This window comes from Citrus sinensis, chromosome 4 (genome assembly GCF_022201045.2).
Source record: "Citrus sinensis cultivar Valencia sweet orange chromosome 4, DVS_A1.0, whole genome shotgun sequence".
NCBI classification, from domain to species: domain Eukaryota; kingdom Viridiplantae; phylum Streptophyta; class Magnoliopsida; order Sapindales; family Rutaceae; genus Citrus; species Citrus sinensis.
Window position 1 is genome coordinate 14,652,626 of NC_068559.1, and position 16,935 is coordinate 14,669,560.

A 16,935-nucleotide genomic window follows, 5' to 3' on the forward strand; every position below is an offset into this window, starting at 1 on the left:
CTTGCCTGTACTATTTGTACTCTCTGTATAAGAGTTTTTTTTTTTCTTTTAAGTTGGCTATTTGTTTTTTTTCTTTCAAAAAAAAATTGTGAAAATAATTAAATGGACATTGGACGTACCAAATCTATGGTGGGGTTTTTTTTTAATTTGTAATGGAATAATCACAGAGAAAATGCTTTGGTGATGCGTAGTGGGAAAAGAAAAAAGGAGGTTATAATAGAGCAAATAATTAAGATGTTGCAAGAATGTCTTAGCAACTTGAGTAATAAGACGTTAAAGAAGTATATTATTTGCTCATAATTCAACATGCGGTATCGCTTTAATAGCTAGAGATAACATCAATCAGTATGCCATTGTTGCCAAAAGGGGAGAAAGTAGATATTATATTATGTAAATTAATCCTTGTTTCATCACCACAACAAAATCAATCGACATTCTTAATTATGGAATCGTGTCCTTGTGTAATAATGGAGGAGCAAAGCAAAGATGTTAGATGCAAAAAAAAAAAAAAAAAAAAAACATGTGACTAATCATTCATATCTTTATTCCAAATGTAAGAGAAAGACCAGTTGTTACTAGAATCATCCTTTTATTCATTTGTGATGCTATATGTGTATAACTTCGGAATTTTTTCCACGTAGACTAGTCGAATAGTATCAGATGAGGTATCTCACATTATTTGATAATAACTCCTGGACTAAGAATACACTTTAGATAATTTTCAACCCTTGAGTTAACTATTGAGTATTCGTTATGCCAGCAGAATTTTATAGCATTTTGATGTGCCTTTAATACTAATAAACATATTACAATTGTCAATGGTCGGCATCTATTTATTTTCAGTTGCAGATTTCACTCATTAATTTGCATTTCATCTATGTAGAACAATATATTTTTCTCATTCACGTTTTAAATCGTATAGAACAACGAACTTTCTAACTCACAACACAAACAAAATATATAAAAAGGTGTAGAAAAAACGAAATTGTTTAACTTTTTTGAGTTATAGATTTTATATATTCGCATTATAAAAGGTGTAGAAAAAACGAAATTGTTTAACTTGCAAGACGAAAAAATAATAATAAAAAGTTTTGTGACGGCTGAATGAAATCGAACAAATGTTATGCTGTTGCAAATGTAGCAACTGTTCATTTTTACACAAAGAGCAGTGCTGGCTACAGTTGCTCGAAAACAGTTTAAGATAAGAGAGAGACCCCTAAGCACTAAAGTAAGTTTTAAGCCTGGCACAAAGCCAGATTAATTAATTACTTAATTAAAACAAAAATATTGAGCATAAATATGTTTATTTAATTTGGAAGATTTGGCAAATTAAGGTGGGGCCTCCCCATTTCTATCATGCATGTAATCAATCTCCACCGTCCGTATCACCCTGCCATCCTCTATATATTCACCCTGTGCCCCTTCTGTTTCTTGTCATCACCAGCTTCTTGAAACCTTCTTGCTCTTTACCTGTTTAATAATCACCACCTTCCTCTTCTGCATATCACTCCAAAAAATTTCTCCCAAATGGACTGTCTAGAGATTTGTAAGGAGGTTAGTTTCTTTGTTCTCTCATATGCCCTTTTGTCTCCCCAATTTAATTTTCTTTTACATATGTAAAGCTAAAAAGAAGAGTAACAAAATGAGTGTTAAACAGATGATATTTTTTCTCTTTTGTCTCCTGCTTCATGCAAAGAGTACATGATAGATTGTGCAGTGCTATAATCTTTTAGTATTTGATCATCGTGCTAGAATCAATTCACTTGTTTCATTTATTTTTCTCTCTTTCTTTTGGCCAAAAAATGTGTATATTTAGGAAAAGTTCAAGGACGATGGAGAAGAACATACTCTAGATGGATCTGTTGATTACTATGGCCGCCCAGCAATCAGAGCAAAATCTGGAGGATGGGTTGCTGGAATTATCATACTTTGTAAGCTCCATGTCACAACTAAATATTCATATATAACAAAAATTCAAAATCGACAAGTTCTATTAATTAAACTTTAGCTTGTTTCTCTTTAAGGTTATTTCTCTTTCAATTTTTAGAAAAATTAACTGCGAGAATATATATATATATATATATAGAGTAACGATTTAGTTGGCAATGGTACTTACCTTATAGCGGTGACATTATCATATACCTGCTTCAATATTATTTATAAAAAACTATAAAATTATATAACGTTTCTAAATATTCTTCATTTGATGAATATTGGTGATAATTAGATCATTTTATTTATATATGCTTTATCTTGTAAATTCTTACTGCTTGGTCCCAACGCATTACCGAATATACGTGTTTGTATATACATATACACACACACACACATACACGTGTGTTTAAGTTTTTACATAAAATAGCAAGAAAATTTGTGTACCTACTTTTTTCATTTTTGTCTGGTGTTTTGAGATAAGCTATCAGTTTGATGTTGAGTTTGAGTTGCACATATAGAGGAAAAGGACAATTCTTTTTTTTAATACATATAGAAACGTGTAACACTTGCAACTCAAAACAAAACCAAGTGTTAAGCTCGAGTTGCATGCATGTTCATGTTGGTTCTTTAACCAGCTAACAGAAGGCCACCCACCAGTCACTTACTAACGTTTAATTAATAATTTTAGTGAGAGATTTATTGAAACACAAGTCATACTAACCGACATAACAACAAAAAGAAAAGAGGGTTACTTCATTTTCATTGTATAAGACGAGTCTAATACGTAATTACTGTCTTGGCAAAGTTGAAAAATGTTAAATACCCAGAATGTTGATTGATTTGAAGATTTGTTTACTGCACATAATTTTTTTCTATTTAATTAAAACCTTTTTGACCTAACCCATGTTTCTTTGTCAATAACATTGTGTTTTGTATGTGATAAGTTAGTTGGCTTGCGTGCGTTGTGTCATGGTGGACACAAATGCATGCGTGCAAACACTAACTTCTTCTTTAATTGGGTTAGTTTCTTCTTCGTAAGATAAATTGTGTGGTTATCATTTCATAAAAAAGTCAATTTGTATACCCCACCAAGTTTATTAAAGTAAAAGGCAAATGAGTGATAAGTGACACCTTTTTATTTTCAATTTTTGTTAATTACAAGTTTTTTGGCCAATGAAAAGAAAGGTTAATTAAAGTTAATTGCTCTCACAGGAAGAAGCAACAAAAAACAGCTTGGTAGGATCATAATAATATCAAATGCACGGCTAAGTTAAGAGTGAGAATATATAGGTTAAATTTCTGCTACCTATGGCTTTGGTGTCTTTCCTAATTATAAACTTTTTGAGTAGACATCTTGTGTGTATATACTCTAGTTGAAGAATGGGCACATGCAAAGAAGGTTTGATCTTGATATTTAGATAGATTCTTACCGTGGAATCTGCTGATTTTATGCTTGATTTTACAGAGAAAATGACATATTTCTAATTTTCAAAAATTTTCATAACAGTTTAGAACATTGAATGTTTACAGCCTGATTTGAAAGCAACTTTGAAATATAATCTCTACCATTGCCAATTATATGACTTCTTATCCTAAAGTTGGCTAATGTGAAGCTATCTTTCCAATTTCTTGATCTTTTGAAGATGTCATATTATTTTTTCCCCTGATTGATTGTCCTCGTGCCCTTGTTATTAATTTTGGACTCTACTTGTTGATTGAATTGACCAGTGAACCAAGGTCTTGCCACCTTAGCATTCTTTGGAGTTGGAGTGAACTTGGTGCTTTTCTTGACAAGGGTTTTGCAACAAAACAATGCTGAAGCTGCTAATAATGTAAGCAAATGGACTGGTACTGTCTACATCTTTTCGCTTGTTGGTGCTTTTCTCAGTGACTCCTACTGGGGACGATTCAAAACTTGTGCCATCTTTCAGGGAATATTTGTCATCGTAAGTCACCTTGCTACTACTATGTAGAATATAAAATGCTAATTATTTATATATATAAAATCTTGGCACTTGATGCCAATTGTTTGTTTGTATTTGTGTGCATCAAAATAACAGGGGCTGGTTTTGCTATCTCTATCATCATACCTTTTCTTGATCAGACCAAGAGGTTGCGGCAATGAACTAACTCCATGTGGAACACATTCAAGCTTGGAGATTTGTCTATTTTACCTCTCTATCTACTTTGTTGCTCTGGGAAATGGAGGATATCAGCCTAACATAGCTACATTTGGAGCTGATCAGTACGATGAAGAGGACGCAAAAGAAGGACACTCCAAAGTGGCCTTCTTTAGCTACTTTTACTTGGCTTTGAACCTCGGTTCTCTCTTCTCCAACACCATTTTGGGATACTTCGAAGATGAAGGCATGTGGGCACTGGGATTCTGGGTGTCTACAGGCTCCGCCTTTGCGGCACTGGTCCTGTTTCTTGCAGGAACCACAAGGTACAGGCACTTCAAACCAAGCGGCAACCCACTCGCCAGGTTTTGTCAAGTAATTGTTGCTGCAACTAAGAAATGGAGGGTTCACTTATCCGCAGAAGGAGAGGACTTGTATGTTATAGATGCAAATGATAGCTCCACAAATGGTAATAGAAACATGCTCCACACCCACGGATTCAAGTAAGTAATCAAGCATGATTGTTGACTCCTAGCTTATAATCTATCTGTTGTCTATATTGCTCATAAAAAATTGAGCCGTTTGTCAGGTTTTTGGATAGAGCAGCTTATATATCATCAAGAGATTTAGATGAGCAGAAGCAGGGTTGTTCCAATCCCTGGCGCCTCTGCCCTGTCACGCAAGTGGAAGAAGTTAAATGCATACTGAGATTGCTTCCCATTTGGCTCTGCACCATCCTCTATTCAGTGGTCTTTACACAAATGGCTTCTCTTTTTGTTGAGCAAGGTGCTGCAATGAAGACTACAGTCTCCAACTTCCGAATCCCACCTGCAAGCATGTCTAGCTTTGACATTCTAAGTGTGGCAGCTTTCATTTTCCTTTACCGAAGAGTTATCGAACCGCTTGCCGGAGGAATAAGAAAAAAGAATTCCAAAGGCCTGACTGAGCTTCAAAGAATGGGAATTGGCCTTGTTATAGCAATAGTAGCTATGCTTGCTGCTGGTATTGTGGAATGCTATAGACTAAAGTATGCCAAGACGGAATGCAAACATTGTGAAGGCGCAAGCTCCTTGAGCATCTTCTGGCAAGTGCCTCAATATGCCTTGATAGGAGCATCTGAAGTTTTCATGTATGTAGCTCAGTTGGAGTTCTTCAATGCACAAGCACCAGATGGCTTAAAGAGCTTCGGAAGTGCACTCTGCATGACATCAATCTCACTGGGGAACTATGTAAGTAGCTTGCTTCTTACAATGGTGATGAAGATCTCAACAGAAGATCACATGCCTGGATGGGTACCAGGAAATCTCAACAAGGGTCATCTAGATAGGTTCTACTTCCTCTTAGCCGGCTTAACAACTGTCGATTTCGTTGTTTATATAGCCTGTGCCAAGTGGTATAAATGTATAGAACTGGAAGCAAAATGTGCAGAAAGTAATCAAGACAACTTTAAGGTCTGATGTACATAAACATCAGCCTAAAACGTTTTAAGCCCTACAGCCCTACTTACATAATAAGAGGAGGGATGGGGAAACCACAAAACTTGGCAGAGAGCTTCAGTTCAAAAGAAAAATGAGCTTCTTAAAACCATTTTTATCTAAAAACCTCTTCATTAAAGGCCGCCACTCTAAATGAATCTAATTTTTGTGTGAAAGCTGTATTCAGTGCTAGGCTGTGCAAGACTGAAAACTGAAGATTAGGGTAGCTTCTGGTTTAAAGGCCTTTTAGGTCTTTTCACTTTCTATTGTCATTGTTTGCTTCTATCCCTTGCCAAAGTATTAACACGCCCTTTTTGGCGGTTCTAATGTGATATGGACTGAGTTTGAATGTAATGTAATTTCAACTCCTGTCTGTAAGAGTTGCTCTCTGAAATGTTAATTAAAACACCCCTTGCTTCTCATTAAGTTTCTCCTAACACTCCTTCCTTATCTATTGAAAACAGAGTTCTAACAGGAGTGCTGAGTCATGCTATGTAAATCAGTTAAACTTCAAAGAATTCCAATTGAGTCGAGAGTTTTAAAAATATCTTGTTTTTTGAAGTTACAGCCTAATGACAACCTAATTTCCTCCCTGCCCATTTAAGAGCTTAATGACAACCTAAATTCTCCCCATCCATATAAGAGTGGTTCGAATTCCCAATTAAACGAGCCAATACCCACCTAAGATATAGCTTTTGTTTAGCTATTAACAAATTAAAACAATAAAAAGAAAAGTCAAAAGCTGATGCAGAGAAACTTTTGACACCAAAATCTCGATTACAGGATGTAAACAATGGACAAATAAATCAATTAGTTGATTTGGCCAGCCATAAGTACTCTTTGCTCTAAGTCATAGGCAACAAGTTGGAGAGAATTGCAAACAGAAAAACTTAACCATAACCCACTCTGAAAACACAACATGAACTGACATAAAAATTCAAGAAGCATCCCAATGGCGAGCTTTCTGAGTTAAAAAAATATCAAGAATTCAAGTGTAGAACAAAAAACTGCAATTTCAATCCTATACACAAGAATTTCTTATATACAAATTTACAATGGCAAATAAATCACTTAGTTGATTTGGCCAGCCATAGTCCTCTTTGCTCTAAGTCATAGGCAGCAAGTTGGAGAGAATTGAAAACAGAAAAACTAAACTGTAACTCACTCTGAAAACACTACATGAAATGTCATAAAAAATTCAAGAAGTATCCCAATGGTGAACTTTCTGAGTTAAAAAATATCAAGAATTCAAGCGTACACCAAAAAACTGGAATTTCAATCTCATATATAAGAATTTCTTAATATATCAAAAAGATATGACTGAAATGTTTATGCCAAGCCTTGGCAATATCGAATGAAGCTTTATCAGTTCACCAATCCTTTACATAAAAGAATTCAAAAAATAATAATAATTAGAGTCTTGGGCTCTCAAATTATTTTGGAAAAATATACAGTTGCTAGACAGCTGACAATTAAATGGATATAAGCGTCAGCTAATCACCAGTACTAAATGTTATCAAAAATGAGTTTTCACAAGTAAGATATCAGCCTTGGACCTTACGAACTTGAATGTGGTGAGTAGATTCTTGACGCCAGATTGGCTGCGCTCCACTCTGGACAAGAGTGACGAATTCTCCCTTTGTAACCAGATTCTTATCCTAAAGCATGAGAAAATACAAAAGGTCAAACTATGTGAAGAGAGAATACAACCAAAGTAAAAAAGATAAGTTACTGAGAAGTGGCCAAACCATTAATAACTTGATAGCTCGAGAGAATGTCTCCTCCACGTCATCTGAAAACTGCATATATATGGGCATGACACCTTGATAAAGCACCAGTCTCTGCTTAATTCTCTCTCTGCCAAAGAAACAAATATTTCATGCCAAAGCTAGAAAAGAGTAAGATGGCCATCAATGAATTCACTTACATAAGCCCAAACCAAGATAGCATGTGGAAGTGTTTTCCTGGACAAAACATGAGTCAATGATGACATCCTAACTTCACATAAGATAGGACTTGTAAACATGATCATTCTTAATTCATTTTTTCCCTTTTGAAGCAAACATTTGCCTCTAGTGTCTCTAGACACAGTCTGCAGAGTCATTGATTTAAAATACCGCCCTCAGCTATCCCAAAACAAACACTACCAACCATTCAAAAACTTCCTTGATAGGAAAATTTTGTAGCAGAAAATAGGTAGGAAAGTAGGCCTCACAAACCATATTGTATAAGAAATTAAAAGAAATTAAATTCAAGTAATTTGAATAGTGTACTTCACACAATACTGTTCTAGGGACTCACTGATTTGTGAAGGCAAAGATTGTTGATGAAGGCCGATAATGACTTAAAATTACAGCCATGGATCCTGTTCTTGTGAATACAATTATGGGGGTATTGAGAGTGTTAGCCATAGTCGTTGAATGGAAAGCAAACATATCACCCATGTGGCTCTGCAAAAGGAAGCCCTCAGATTCAAAAGATTATGGAAGGGAAATGTAGATGGAATTTCTGAGTGTTCAGAAATTGCAGTTTGAAAAAAGTTCCTCTTTAAAATACTCACCAGTGTAGCATAATAATGCACATCTGATACGAAGTAAAAATGTGAAAAATGAAACCAACTTAGAATGATATAATGAAAATAGGCATTTTAAAATTCAAGGAATCTCACCTTATGAGCACTAAACTGGGTTGGGGGAGTAATGCTAACTGGCAGACTTGACTCAGTCCTCAATGCCACAGTATGCATAACTTTAACAGCTTTCAGGGGAAACCTACAGCCGTTTTTATAATAGAATTATTCAAACAATTTCTTTTTAAGTGAAAAGTTAACTAAAAGAAATTGCATGGAAAGATGAAAGTCATTTCAGGAAAAAGGATAAACATTTAAGATTAGTGCACTCCACAAACTCCATGTTGCATAATTACTAATTAGCAATTATAAATTAGGGTAAATTAGAGGATTACAACAACATTAACAATAATGATATCAACTACAAATCTACCCACGAGGCACCACCCTCATGGGCTGCCCCAATACATCTCAGTTGGTGCAAATGCATTTTGCTCTGTAGTTTATGGAAGAGTCGAACTAACCTATCTTTCCTAGCATCAAAAGCACAAAATATTCCATATATTTAAGAATAGCTACTAGAACTATCAGACCAAGAGAACTATTGAATTTAAACCAGTTTCTTTAATATTATTAATGTAGTTCTAAACCATAAAAGTTCAGGTTTTTAGACAAGCTTATATTTCAACTGCATCTCCACCGGAGATATTAGATGTGAACAAATTATTGGAGTTCAATATTATTATGAAAAAGCCAGAAAAAGGGGGGTGCAACCCCAATAGTAAATATACAAAAGATCATCCAGAAAAAGAGATTAGTGATATTATTATTTTACCCAATACCGGAATAAATATGCAAAGGTCAACCCCCAAACAAAGTCGCAAAAACAAATAACCGCGCTATAAGCAAATGAAAATTAGATATGTGTGTTTATTCTACCATATTACAGATGGAAAAATTTGCAAATATCAAATTTTCCCAGAAGTAAAAACTCGCATTTTGCTAATATAAAGTTCCATCAAACTAATATGATCATCCATGAATATAAATGGGTTAATCAAAATCAAATTGAATGGGTTAATCAAAATCAAATTGAATGGGTTGATCATAAATATGTAAAGCATCAAAGATTTTTTCAAATGTCCTATGACTAGGCCTACAAACGCTGGGAGAAAATAAAGTTTAAAAAATTATAAAAAAATAAATAAAGCTCCCCTAAAACTTTTTAATCCTGGATCTAGGATAACACTTTCCCCCAATTAACAAATATAAATAAATTGAAATATAATTTTGCCTTTTAAAAGCCATTTGGTTATTCTTGTTGGTAGAACTAAAGAGTTGAAAGGCTATCTGAAACTGTATAGGAAATAAAAGTTTTCAAGGTCACTAAACATAAGCCAATCACTTACTTTCCATGGGCAGTTTCTCCAGAAAGCATGACTGCATCAGCGCCTTCCCGTACTGCAATTGCGATGTCCGAAACTTCTGCCCTTGTTGGTGTAGGATGATCAATCATACTCTCCAGCATGTTTGTTGCCACAATTACGGGTTTTTGCATACTACGACACCTTCTAATGATATCTTCCTGTATGAATGAAGATAAGGCATTTAGTTTCCAAGATAAGTGGAAAAGAACTCTAGTACTAGATTATAGACATCATTGATTCCAGTAGTAAGAAAACCATACATAAACGGCGGTCACAATTTCACTGACAGACATGCTAGTAAGAAACATATGCAGGCAATAAAACTAAACTGGAGAGACATAAAAAAGAAAGGCCTAACAACTGATTATTTTGTTACCACTATTTGGGTTCATATTTTACTGGTTTATCATGTTGGCACCTTGTCGCCAATAAGGTCTAGTAATCAAGTTTCTTTACCACATCTTTGATCTTTTTCTTTCATAGTTCAGAAGTTACAACTAACACCATATTTAGTAATTTCATTGTTTCCTTAACTGGAAAAAAAGAAAAAAAAAATGGGAAACAACTTCTTCAGATTGACCAGGTTAACTAAAAAGGATCTGATTTAGTCTTGCTGACACATAAATTCTATCTACATCATGATTTAAGGTCAGATTCAAAGGCAAACACAGAATGCCACAAACATTTAGATGTAAGTTACCTGCAATAGTGGGACATCCTCAATTGGAAGTTCAGCTCCAAGGTCTCCACGGGCAACCATTGCCTATAATGTTCCAGAAACTAGTTAGGTACTAGTGGATATGGATATAACGTATCTACAGAATCCATTTATAGGTCTACGCATACCCACGTACACTCGTTAATATACTGTTACCATAATACTTCAATAGAGATTAAAAAGAAATTACAAGGACCACAGAGAATATTGAAACTAACCCCATCGGATGCTGAAATTATTGAATGAAGATTGGGTATAGAGTCAGCACTTTCTATTTTTACAATCACGTGAATATCCGCATTGCAACCTAAATAAGAGGTTTGCAACAGTTTAATAATAGAGGGAACAAAACAAATAAAATAAAAATAATTGAAATTTTGTAACCTACATAGAAAAAAATTTAAAAGAAAATTACTAAAAAAATTTAAAAGAAAATTACTTTTGAGATAGTCTTCCAATTCATGAACCACTTTAGCATCCTTCACAAAAGAGACAGCATAGAAATCAACTTGGTTGTCCACTCCAAATTTGATATCTTCCCAATCTTTGTCTATAGATATGAACAAGAAACTCATGAGTGCTTCCTAGTTTTTCTACCCAAAAAAAAAAAAAGAGAACAGAAATTCATGAGACATAATAACATTAGAACCAAATATTAACCTGTTATTGATGGCAGATTGGCACTTTTTCCACGGACATTTAAATGACGTCTTGATTTTAGCTCACCGCCATCAACTACTATGCATTTAACCAGATCCTTTGTCTTTGACTTCACAGCTAATGACATCATTCCACCTTGTATTGACAAAAGGAAGCAACTTGTCAAGTCTCTTGAACAAAAAAGCAAGTTAAACTTGCTTGAAAACTTATGTTTGTGATGGAGAACAATTAGAAACATAGTGTGATCTGCAACCAGTAAGAACCATAAAGAAAGGCAATGTTTAATCTCAACAGGAGATTAGAATTCTATTATACAACAAGCAGTTTTAGCAGTCTTTTAATTCTGTTCTGAAAAAAATAGGTTTTTGACAGCTAGTACACCAGATACATCCTTCTTTTTCAAAGTTCATATATGTTTGGATAGCTGAATGGTAAATCTTTTAGAACAAAAATTAGGGATATTTAACAACACGCTTAAAAGAACCAGAAAACAGATTATTTATTATGATCACTCATAAGAGTTTCAGAAAACTACGTAGGAGGCCAGGAAATTTCACACACAGTAAACAACTTATTGCATCAAATACAAGGATTATGGTAGAACTATGAATGAGTTCAAACCAGCTAAATTTTACCAAGCCATACTGAACAATGCAAAAGGCAGTCAGCTGTTAGACTGAGCAGACCAATTTACTGACATTGTTACTTCGCATAAAAGCAAACCCAAAATCAGTAAACTGGAAAGCCAGAAAAACTCATAGACAGACATTCAGAAGTTGATTTGAATCAATTACTTCAATCAGTAATTAGTCAGCAGTTCGTTCATCCAAAAACACTTAGGAACTTTCTTATCTCGTTTGAATGATCCATGCGAATCCTTTTCATTCTAGAACTCAATTGCTTCTGAATTTATTAATTTCCATTATAAACATGACAATAAACTATTAGATAGCACAAAGTCCAGACACAATTTAACTCATGCACAATCCAGCGGCAGTAGAAGGCATCTTACTTAATGCTTACCATCTACCAGTAGTATGTCTCCAACCTCTACGTCATTCACAAAGTCATCATAGTTCACACTAACAGTATCTTCTGTGCTAACCCCTCTTTTGATAGTAAAATTAAATTCCTGACCCTCCTTCAGGATGATTGGTTGAGGTACATCTCCACTCCTAACCTCAGGACCCTGCATTCAAAAATAAAAATAATCATATCCTAACTATCAGTAAGTAAGAATAAAAGTAGTTGTACATAAACAAACAAACTACTAATGACTGGATTGAAAAACAAATAAACACAATCTAATATTACATGCAGTCTCCCCTTGACCAATGCATTCTTAATACATTTTTCAATTACTGGTTTAATAGGAGTAAGCCAACGTGAATTATATACATGAGAAATATAAAAGTCAATCCTAAAAGTAGAAGTGTTTCAACTACGACCAGAAGCATCGAATGAAGACCTTGTTAATGATAAAAGGATTTCAATCAACACAAAATTAGACAACATATGGACTAAGATGTTGAATTCATGAAATTTTGGCTCAATTTTGAAACCAGTTCAAAAATTTTGAGAAATTTGCAGATGCTAATGCAGTGGTGGTTGACCCAGAATAAATACCTTGGTGTCCAGCATTATGGCTACAGCCTTGTCTTCAAATTGAGAATTGTATTCTTTGACGAGATCAATAGTTTTCTGGTGTGATGCATGGTCTCCATGCGACATATTTAAACGTGCCACATTCATTCCCTCTTCTGCCAGTTTCCATATCATTTCCCGTGAGCTTGTGGAAGGACCAATTGTACACACTATCTTCGTTTTTCTTCTAGCATTTGGACCTACAACTCCCTTTCCAGGTGTGCACTGACCATTTGGAAGCTCAAAAATAGAGCTCAAGCTTTCCTCAAATAACTGAATACAGCAAGATTGAAAACCATAGGAGAAAAACATAGACACAATTAATCATGGAATAAAGAGAACATTCTAACAGTATGTAAATGAAATGCGAAACAGATACAATTAGAACCACACTGACAAGAAGTGCATATCGCAAAACGAGAACATGCTATGTTCAGGCAGACTGATCCTGTTTTTATTATTTCAATATGCACAGGACAGTTTTCTTTGTTTCTGGAAGCAGATAGTTTCATAGCTGAAGAGACTCAACTAGGACTAAATGAAACAAAAGGCACAGGGACAAATCTACCAAACTGACAATCCTTTTTTTTTTTTTAGTTGGTTGGGTTTTACAGGTAGAATTTCAACTAGAAAGCATGAAAAAAAAAAGCACTAATAAAGTTCGATATGCATTATAATGTTGGTTTTTCTAATTATAAGAATGAATTGAATGGCTTCCCAAATTTTACATACAAAATTAAAGGACACCTATCTTCCATTACAAGCATCATAGTTACAGCCTAAAATCAGCACACTGGTCATTAAATTAACCAAACAGGATTCATCCAATACATTTATAACTCGAAACACTTGCAGTACACGTGGCACTTGCTTGAAGCATAAAAATGGAAACAATTGGCATCACACGCACACACCAGAATAAGAAGAAGAAAAAGGAAATACGATAAAAGCTTACAGAAATTTTGGGGGCGTGATTGTCGTGAGAGATCCTCATGGATCTAATTGAAAATCTTTGTTTTTGATGAGAAACAGAACATCCTCTTCTCGTTGTTCTTGACCGTGTTGTTGTTATTGCTTTGGAATGAAACGACAACGCATCGCTCAAGTTCCGTGACGACGACAACACGCAATCCGTACACATGTTATTAACCGCTGCCGCCATTTGACGTACCAAACTCAAACAATCAGAGATTGACTCAGAGCTTTTTTGTGCGTGTAATTAAGGCCGCGAGAGCAGAGAGCAGAGAGCAGAGAGCAGGGAGAGGGCGATAGAGAGATTTTGAATTCGAATAAACGGGGACCTAAACTGAAACTTCTCCTGAGAAACAGCAAGAGAGATATTTTTTATTATTTCTGAGAATTGAAGGCGACAACAAGTGAATGGAAGGAGAATGGCGTCTGGACTGGACGGTTGGACTTCCGCTGGACCGCTGCTACTTTGTGCTTCAATTTTTGTGTGTGGGCACGCGCGTTCTCATTCGCTTTCACTCGCACAAACCTAAACCCTATTACCAGTTTACCACTAATTGCTTAGTTTTTCTACTTTTCAACAATTATTTTCACATTATTTCAAAATTCCCCAATATCTTCTTCATGTGAAGCAATTGCACAACCCAATCTTTTTGTATTTGGGGGTCATAATTTTTTTTTATATCAAATTTGAGGAATAATTTTTTTTATCTTAAATTTATTGGGTTTTAAATAGTAAATCTAATGCTTAGTTATTTTGGTAATGGTGTGTTTACTCATACATAATTAGGAAATTAGAATTTAAAATGAGAATGATAATTAAAATTTGAAATGAGAGTGATTGATAATATTTACTAGATGTGAAATGGAAATGAAATATTCGAAACCTACATATTTTTAAATTAAGGAATGAGAATTTAGTTATCATTAAATTAAGAATTAAGTTCTCATTCTTTAAATTCATTATTTTACTCCCTAAATTTCGTAATTTTACTTTTATCCTCAATTAAAATATTATTATATTATTGTCATTATTATTACTTTTATCCATATAATTTTTGTTAATGATAATAATAATAATTAATATAGGAGTGTGATTAGTTAACGTACCACCCAATACCTCTATTAACTACCGCATTTTAATTATAATATCATTTAATTAATCTTAATAATTATGTATTTAGGTAAGTTTATATTTCTTTGTGCAATTATCATAATTTTTTGGTTATTTACAACAAATATTTCGTTATCAAGTGTTTTGTTATTAATTAAGAGAATATATAATTATACATATACTGAAAAGAATTACCGATAACTAAAAAAAAAAATCACAGCCACACTATTTCTAAATCTATAAAATTAATATTTCCTAAAATCTTGTGCTAGCCAATTACAACCCCCAATCTTTTTGTCTCCAAGTTAGGGTATTATTGAGGTTTATTATTATTATTATTTTAAGACTACATTTTAGAAATAGGAATTATATAATATATTTTACCTGGACAAATACGTTGAGGTAAGAAGTGCATTTCAAGCGCCAAAGAGGCAAGTAGCACTCGATCTTTGTTAGGAGCTTCACAACTGGGACCATCAAATCAATCATAAAACATATCGTTAATTTCGTTTCTCCACAGACACATCAGATCACTGCCACGTACGCGGTGAACTTCATCGAACGGCCGACATCTGCTTTCGCTCATTTATACCCTGAACCTGATGATTTTTTCGCCACAATGAGGCTGGCGCTAGCTCTGGCCACGTAAGAAGCAAAGCAGTTCAACCATAGAAGAATATAGAAGGACAAAAGTGTGCTGACACTTGGCTGTTGTCTTTTCTGAGAAGTCAGTCAACAAACGACAACGTTTCCCAGATCTTTTTGCCATTTACGCGGGCGGTACCACGAGTAATCGAGTACATTCGATTCATCGATGATATCGAAACGGAACCAAAGCACGTGCTCCGTGCTCGCATGGCCTGCTTTACACCACGAATATCCATTTTCAGATGTACGGTAGTTTTTGCCCAACGTAACACAGACTGACCCCGTAACTTGAACACAATTGGTTAAATCTTATTGTGTTTATTCACGTGTAGTACGGTACTACCGCAACCTACGGTTGCACACCCAATCTGACATTAGTCGTTAGAAGAATCTGAAAATGGATGGCCAACGCTACAATACCCGCATGTATCACATGCATGCGGGTAATTAAAAAATTAAAAAAATATGGCTATTGTTTCATTAAAAAAAATGGAGCAACCGGTTGCTCCTTACATTAATATTATATTATGAAATAATATAATAAATAAAATAATAATTATTTTAATAATAAAGGCCACATAATAATAAAATATTAATTTTATAATAATTAAAAATTAGTTTCAAGTTTAATGGTAGTTGTTTCATATTTATTAGTCCATTAATTGTATGATTTTTAGGATTGCAAATTAATGATCCTAAGTTTCATGTTAATTGCCCTCAGTTTCAAGTTTCTTTGGTTTCAAATTTAATGGTCTTAATTTTAAGTTAATAGTAGGTGTTTCATGTTTATTGGTCCATTAATTGCATGATTTTTGGGATTGCAAGTTAATGATCTCAAGTTCTATGTTCATTGCTCTAAGTTTCAAGTTCTTTTGGTTTCAAGTTTAATGATCTTAATTTCAAGTTAATGGTATGTGTTTCATGTTTATTTGTCCATTAATTAGGGTTTACAAGTTAATGTTCTTAAGTTTCATATTCATTGCCCTCAGTTTCAAGTTCATTTGGTTTTAGTTTATTGGTCCAAATTTCAAGTTAATGGTAAGTGTTTCATATTTATTGGTCCATTAATCGGGGTTGCAAGTTAATGATCCTAAGTTTCATGTTAATCGCCCTCAGTTTCAATTTCATTTGGTTCAAGTTTAATGGTCTCAGTTTCAAGTTAATGGTAAGTGTTTCATATTTATTGATCCATTAATTGGGATTGCAAGTTAATGATCCTAGGTTTCAAGTTCATTGCCCTTAGTTTCAAGTTAATTTGGTTTCAAATTTAATGGTCCCAGTTTCAAGTTAATGGTAGGTGTTTCATGTTTATTGGTCCATTAATCAGGGTTGCAAGTTAATGATCCTAAGTTTCATGTTCATTACCCTCAATTTCAAATTCATTGGTTTCAGGTTTAATGATCTCAGTTTCAAGTTAATGGTAGGTGTTTCATATTTATTGGTCCATTAATTGCATGGTTTTCGAGGTTGCGAGTTAATGATCCCAAGTTCCATGTTCATTGCCGTCAGTTTCAAGTTCATTTGATTTTAAGTTTACTGGTCCCAGTTTTGAGTTAATGGTAGGTGTTTCGTGTTTATTGGTCCATTAATTGCATGATTTTCGGGGTTGCAAGTTAATGATCCCAAGTTCTATGTTCATTGCTCTAAGTTTCAAGT

The 16,935-nt window shown here is 34.3% G+C and overlaps 2 protein-coding genes across 3 annotated transcripts; one reads left to right on the plus strand and one right to left on the minus strand.

Annotated features, from left to right (window-relative positions):
• Window positions 1–1,417: 1,417 nt before the first annotated feature.
• On the plus strand, window positions 1,418–5,952 carry LOC102612196 (protein NRT1/ PTR FAMILY 7.3). Its single transcript, XM_006485360.4, has 5 exons — window positions 1,418–1,554; window positions 1,817–1,931; window positions 3,664–3,881; window positions 3,996–4,558; window positions 4,645–5,952. The coding sequence occupies exons 1-5, from the start codon at window positions 1,528–1,530 to the stop codon at window positions 5,510–5,512; spliced, it is 1,791 nt and encodes a 596-aa protein (XP_006485423.1). The 5' UTR covers window positions 1,418–1,527; the 3' UTR covers window positions 5,513–5,952.
• Window positions 5,953–6,795: 843 nt separating this feature from the next.
• Window positions 6,796–13,999, minus strand: LOC102611699 (pyruvate kinase isozyme G, chloroplastic). 2 transcript variants are annotated; one of them, XM_006485358.4, is made up of 12 exons: window positions 13,504–13,994; window positions 12,531–12,821; window positions 11,928–12,093; window positions 10,905–11,039; window positions 10,684–10,794; window positions 10,463–10,551; window positions 10,227–10,289; window positions 9,509–9,684; window positions 8,199–8,301; window positions 7,832–7,980; window positions 7,279–7,387; window positions 6,796–7,188 (listed from the first exon to the last, which is right to left on the minus strand). In XM_006485358.4, exons 1-12 carry the CDS (start codon window positions 13,708–13,710, stop codon window positions 7,075–7,077), a joined length of 1,713 nt encoding a protein of 570 aa, XP_006485421.1. In that variant the 5' UTR covers window positions 13,711–13,994; the 3' UTR covers window positions 6,796–7,074. The 2 variants fall into 2 exon arrangements, with proteins under 2 accessions (XP_006485421.1, XP_024956661.1); XM_025100893.2 differs by lacking the exons at window positions 6,796–7,188; window positions 7,279–7,387 and adding an exon at window positions 7,404–7,494 and having other exon boundaries at window positions 13,504–13,999.
• Window positions 14,000–16,935: the final 2,936 nt, after the last annotated feature.

Bases quoted from the DNA above. Each gene is read 5' to 3' on its own strand.
- LOC102612196 (XM_006485360.4), top strand. From the start codon at position 1,528: ATGGACTGTCTAGAGATTTGTAAGGAG. The intron at 1,932-3,663 runs GTAAGCTCCATG...TGAATTGACCAG, and splicing joins TGCTGGAATTATCATACTTT to TGAACCAAGGTCTTGCCACC. The intron at 4,559-4,644 runs GTAAGTAATCAA...GCCGTTTGTCAG, and splicing joins CTCCACACCCACGGATTCAA to GTTTTTGGATAGAGCAGCTT.
- LOC102611699 (XM_006485358.4), bottom strand. From the start codon at position 13,710: ATGGCGGCAGCGGTTAATAACATGTGTACGGATTGCGTGTTGTCGTCG. The intron at 11,040-11,927 runs GTAAGCATTAAG...TGTCAATACAAG, and splicing joins AGACATACTACTGGTAGATG to GTGGAATGATGTCATTAGCT. The intron at 10,795-10,904 runs GTTAATATTTGG...TCATATCTATAG, and splicing joins CAATCTGCCATCAATAACAG to ACAAAGATTGGGAAGATATC.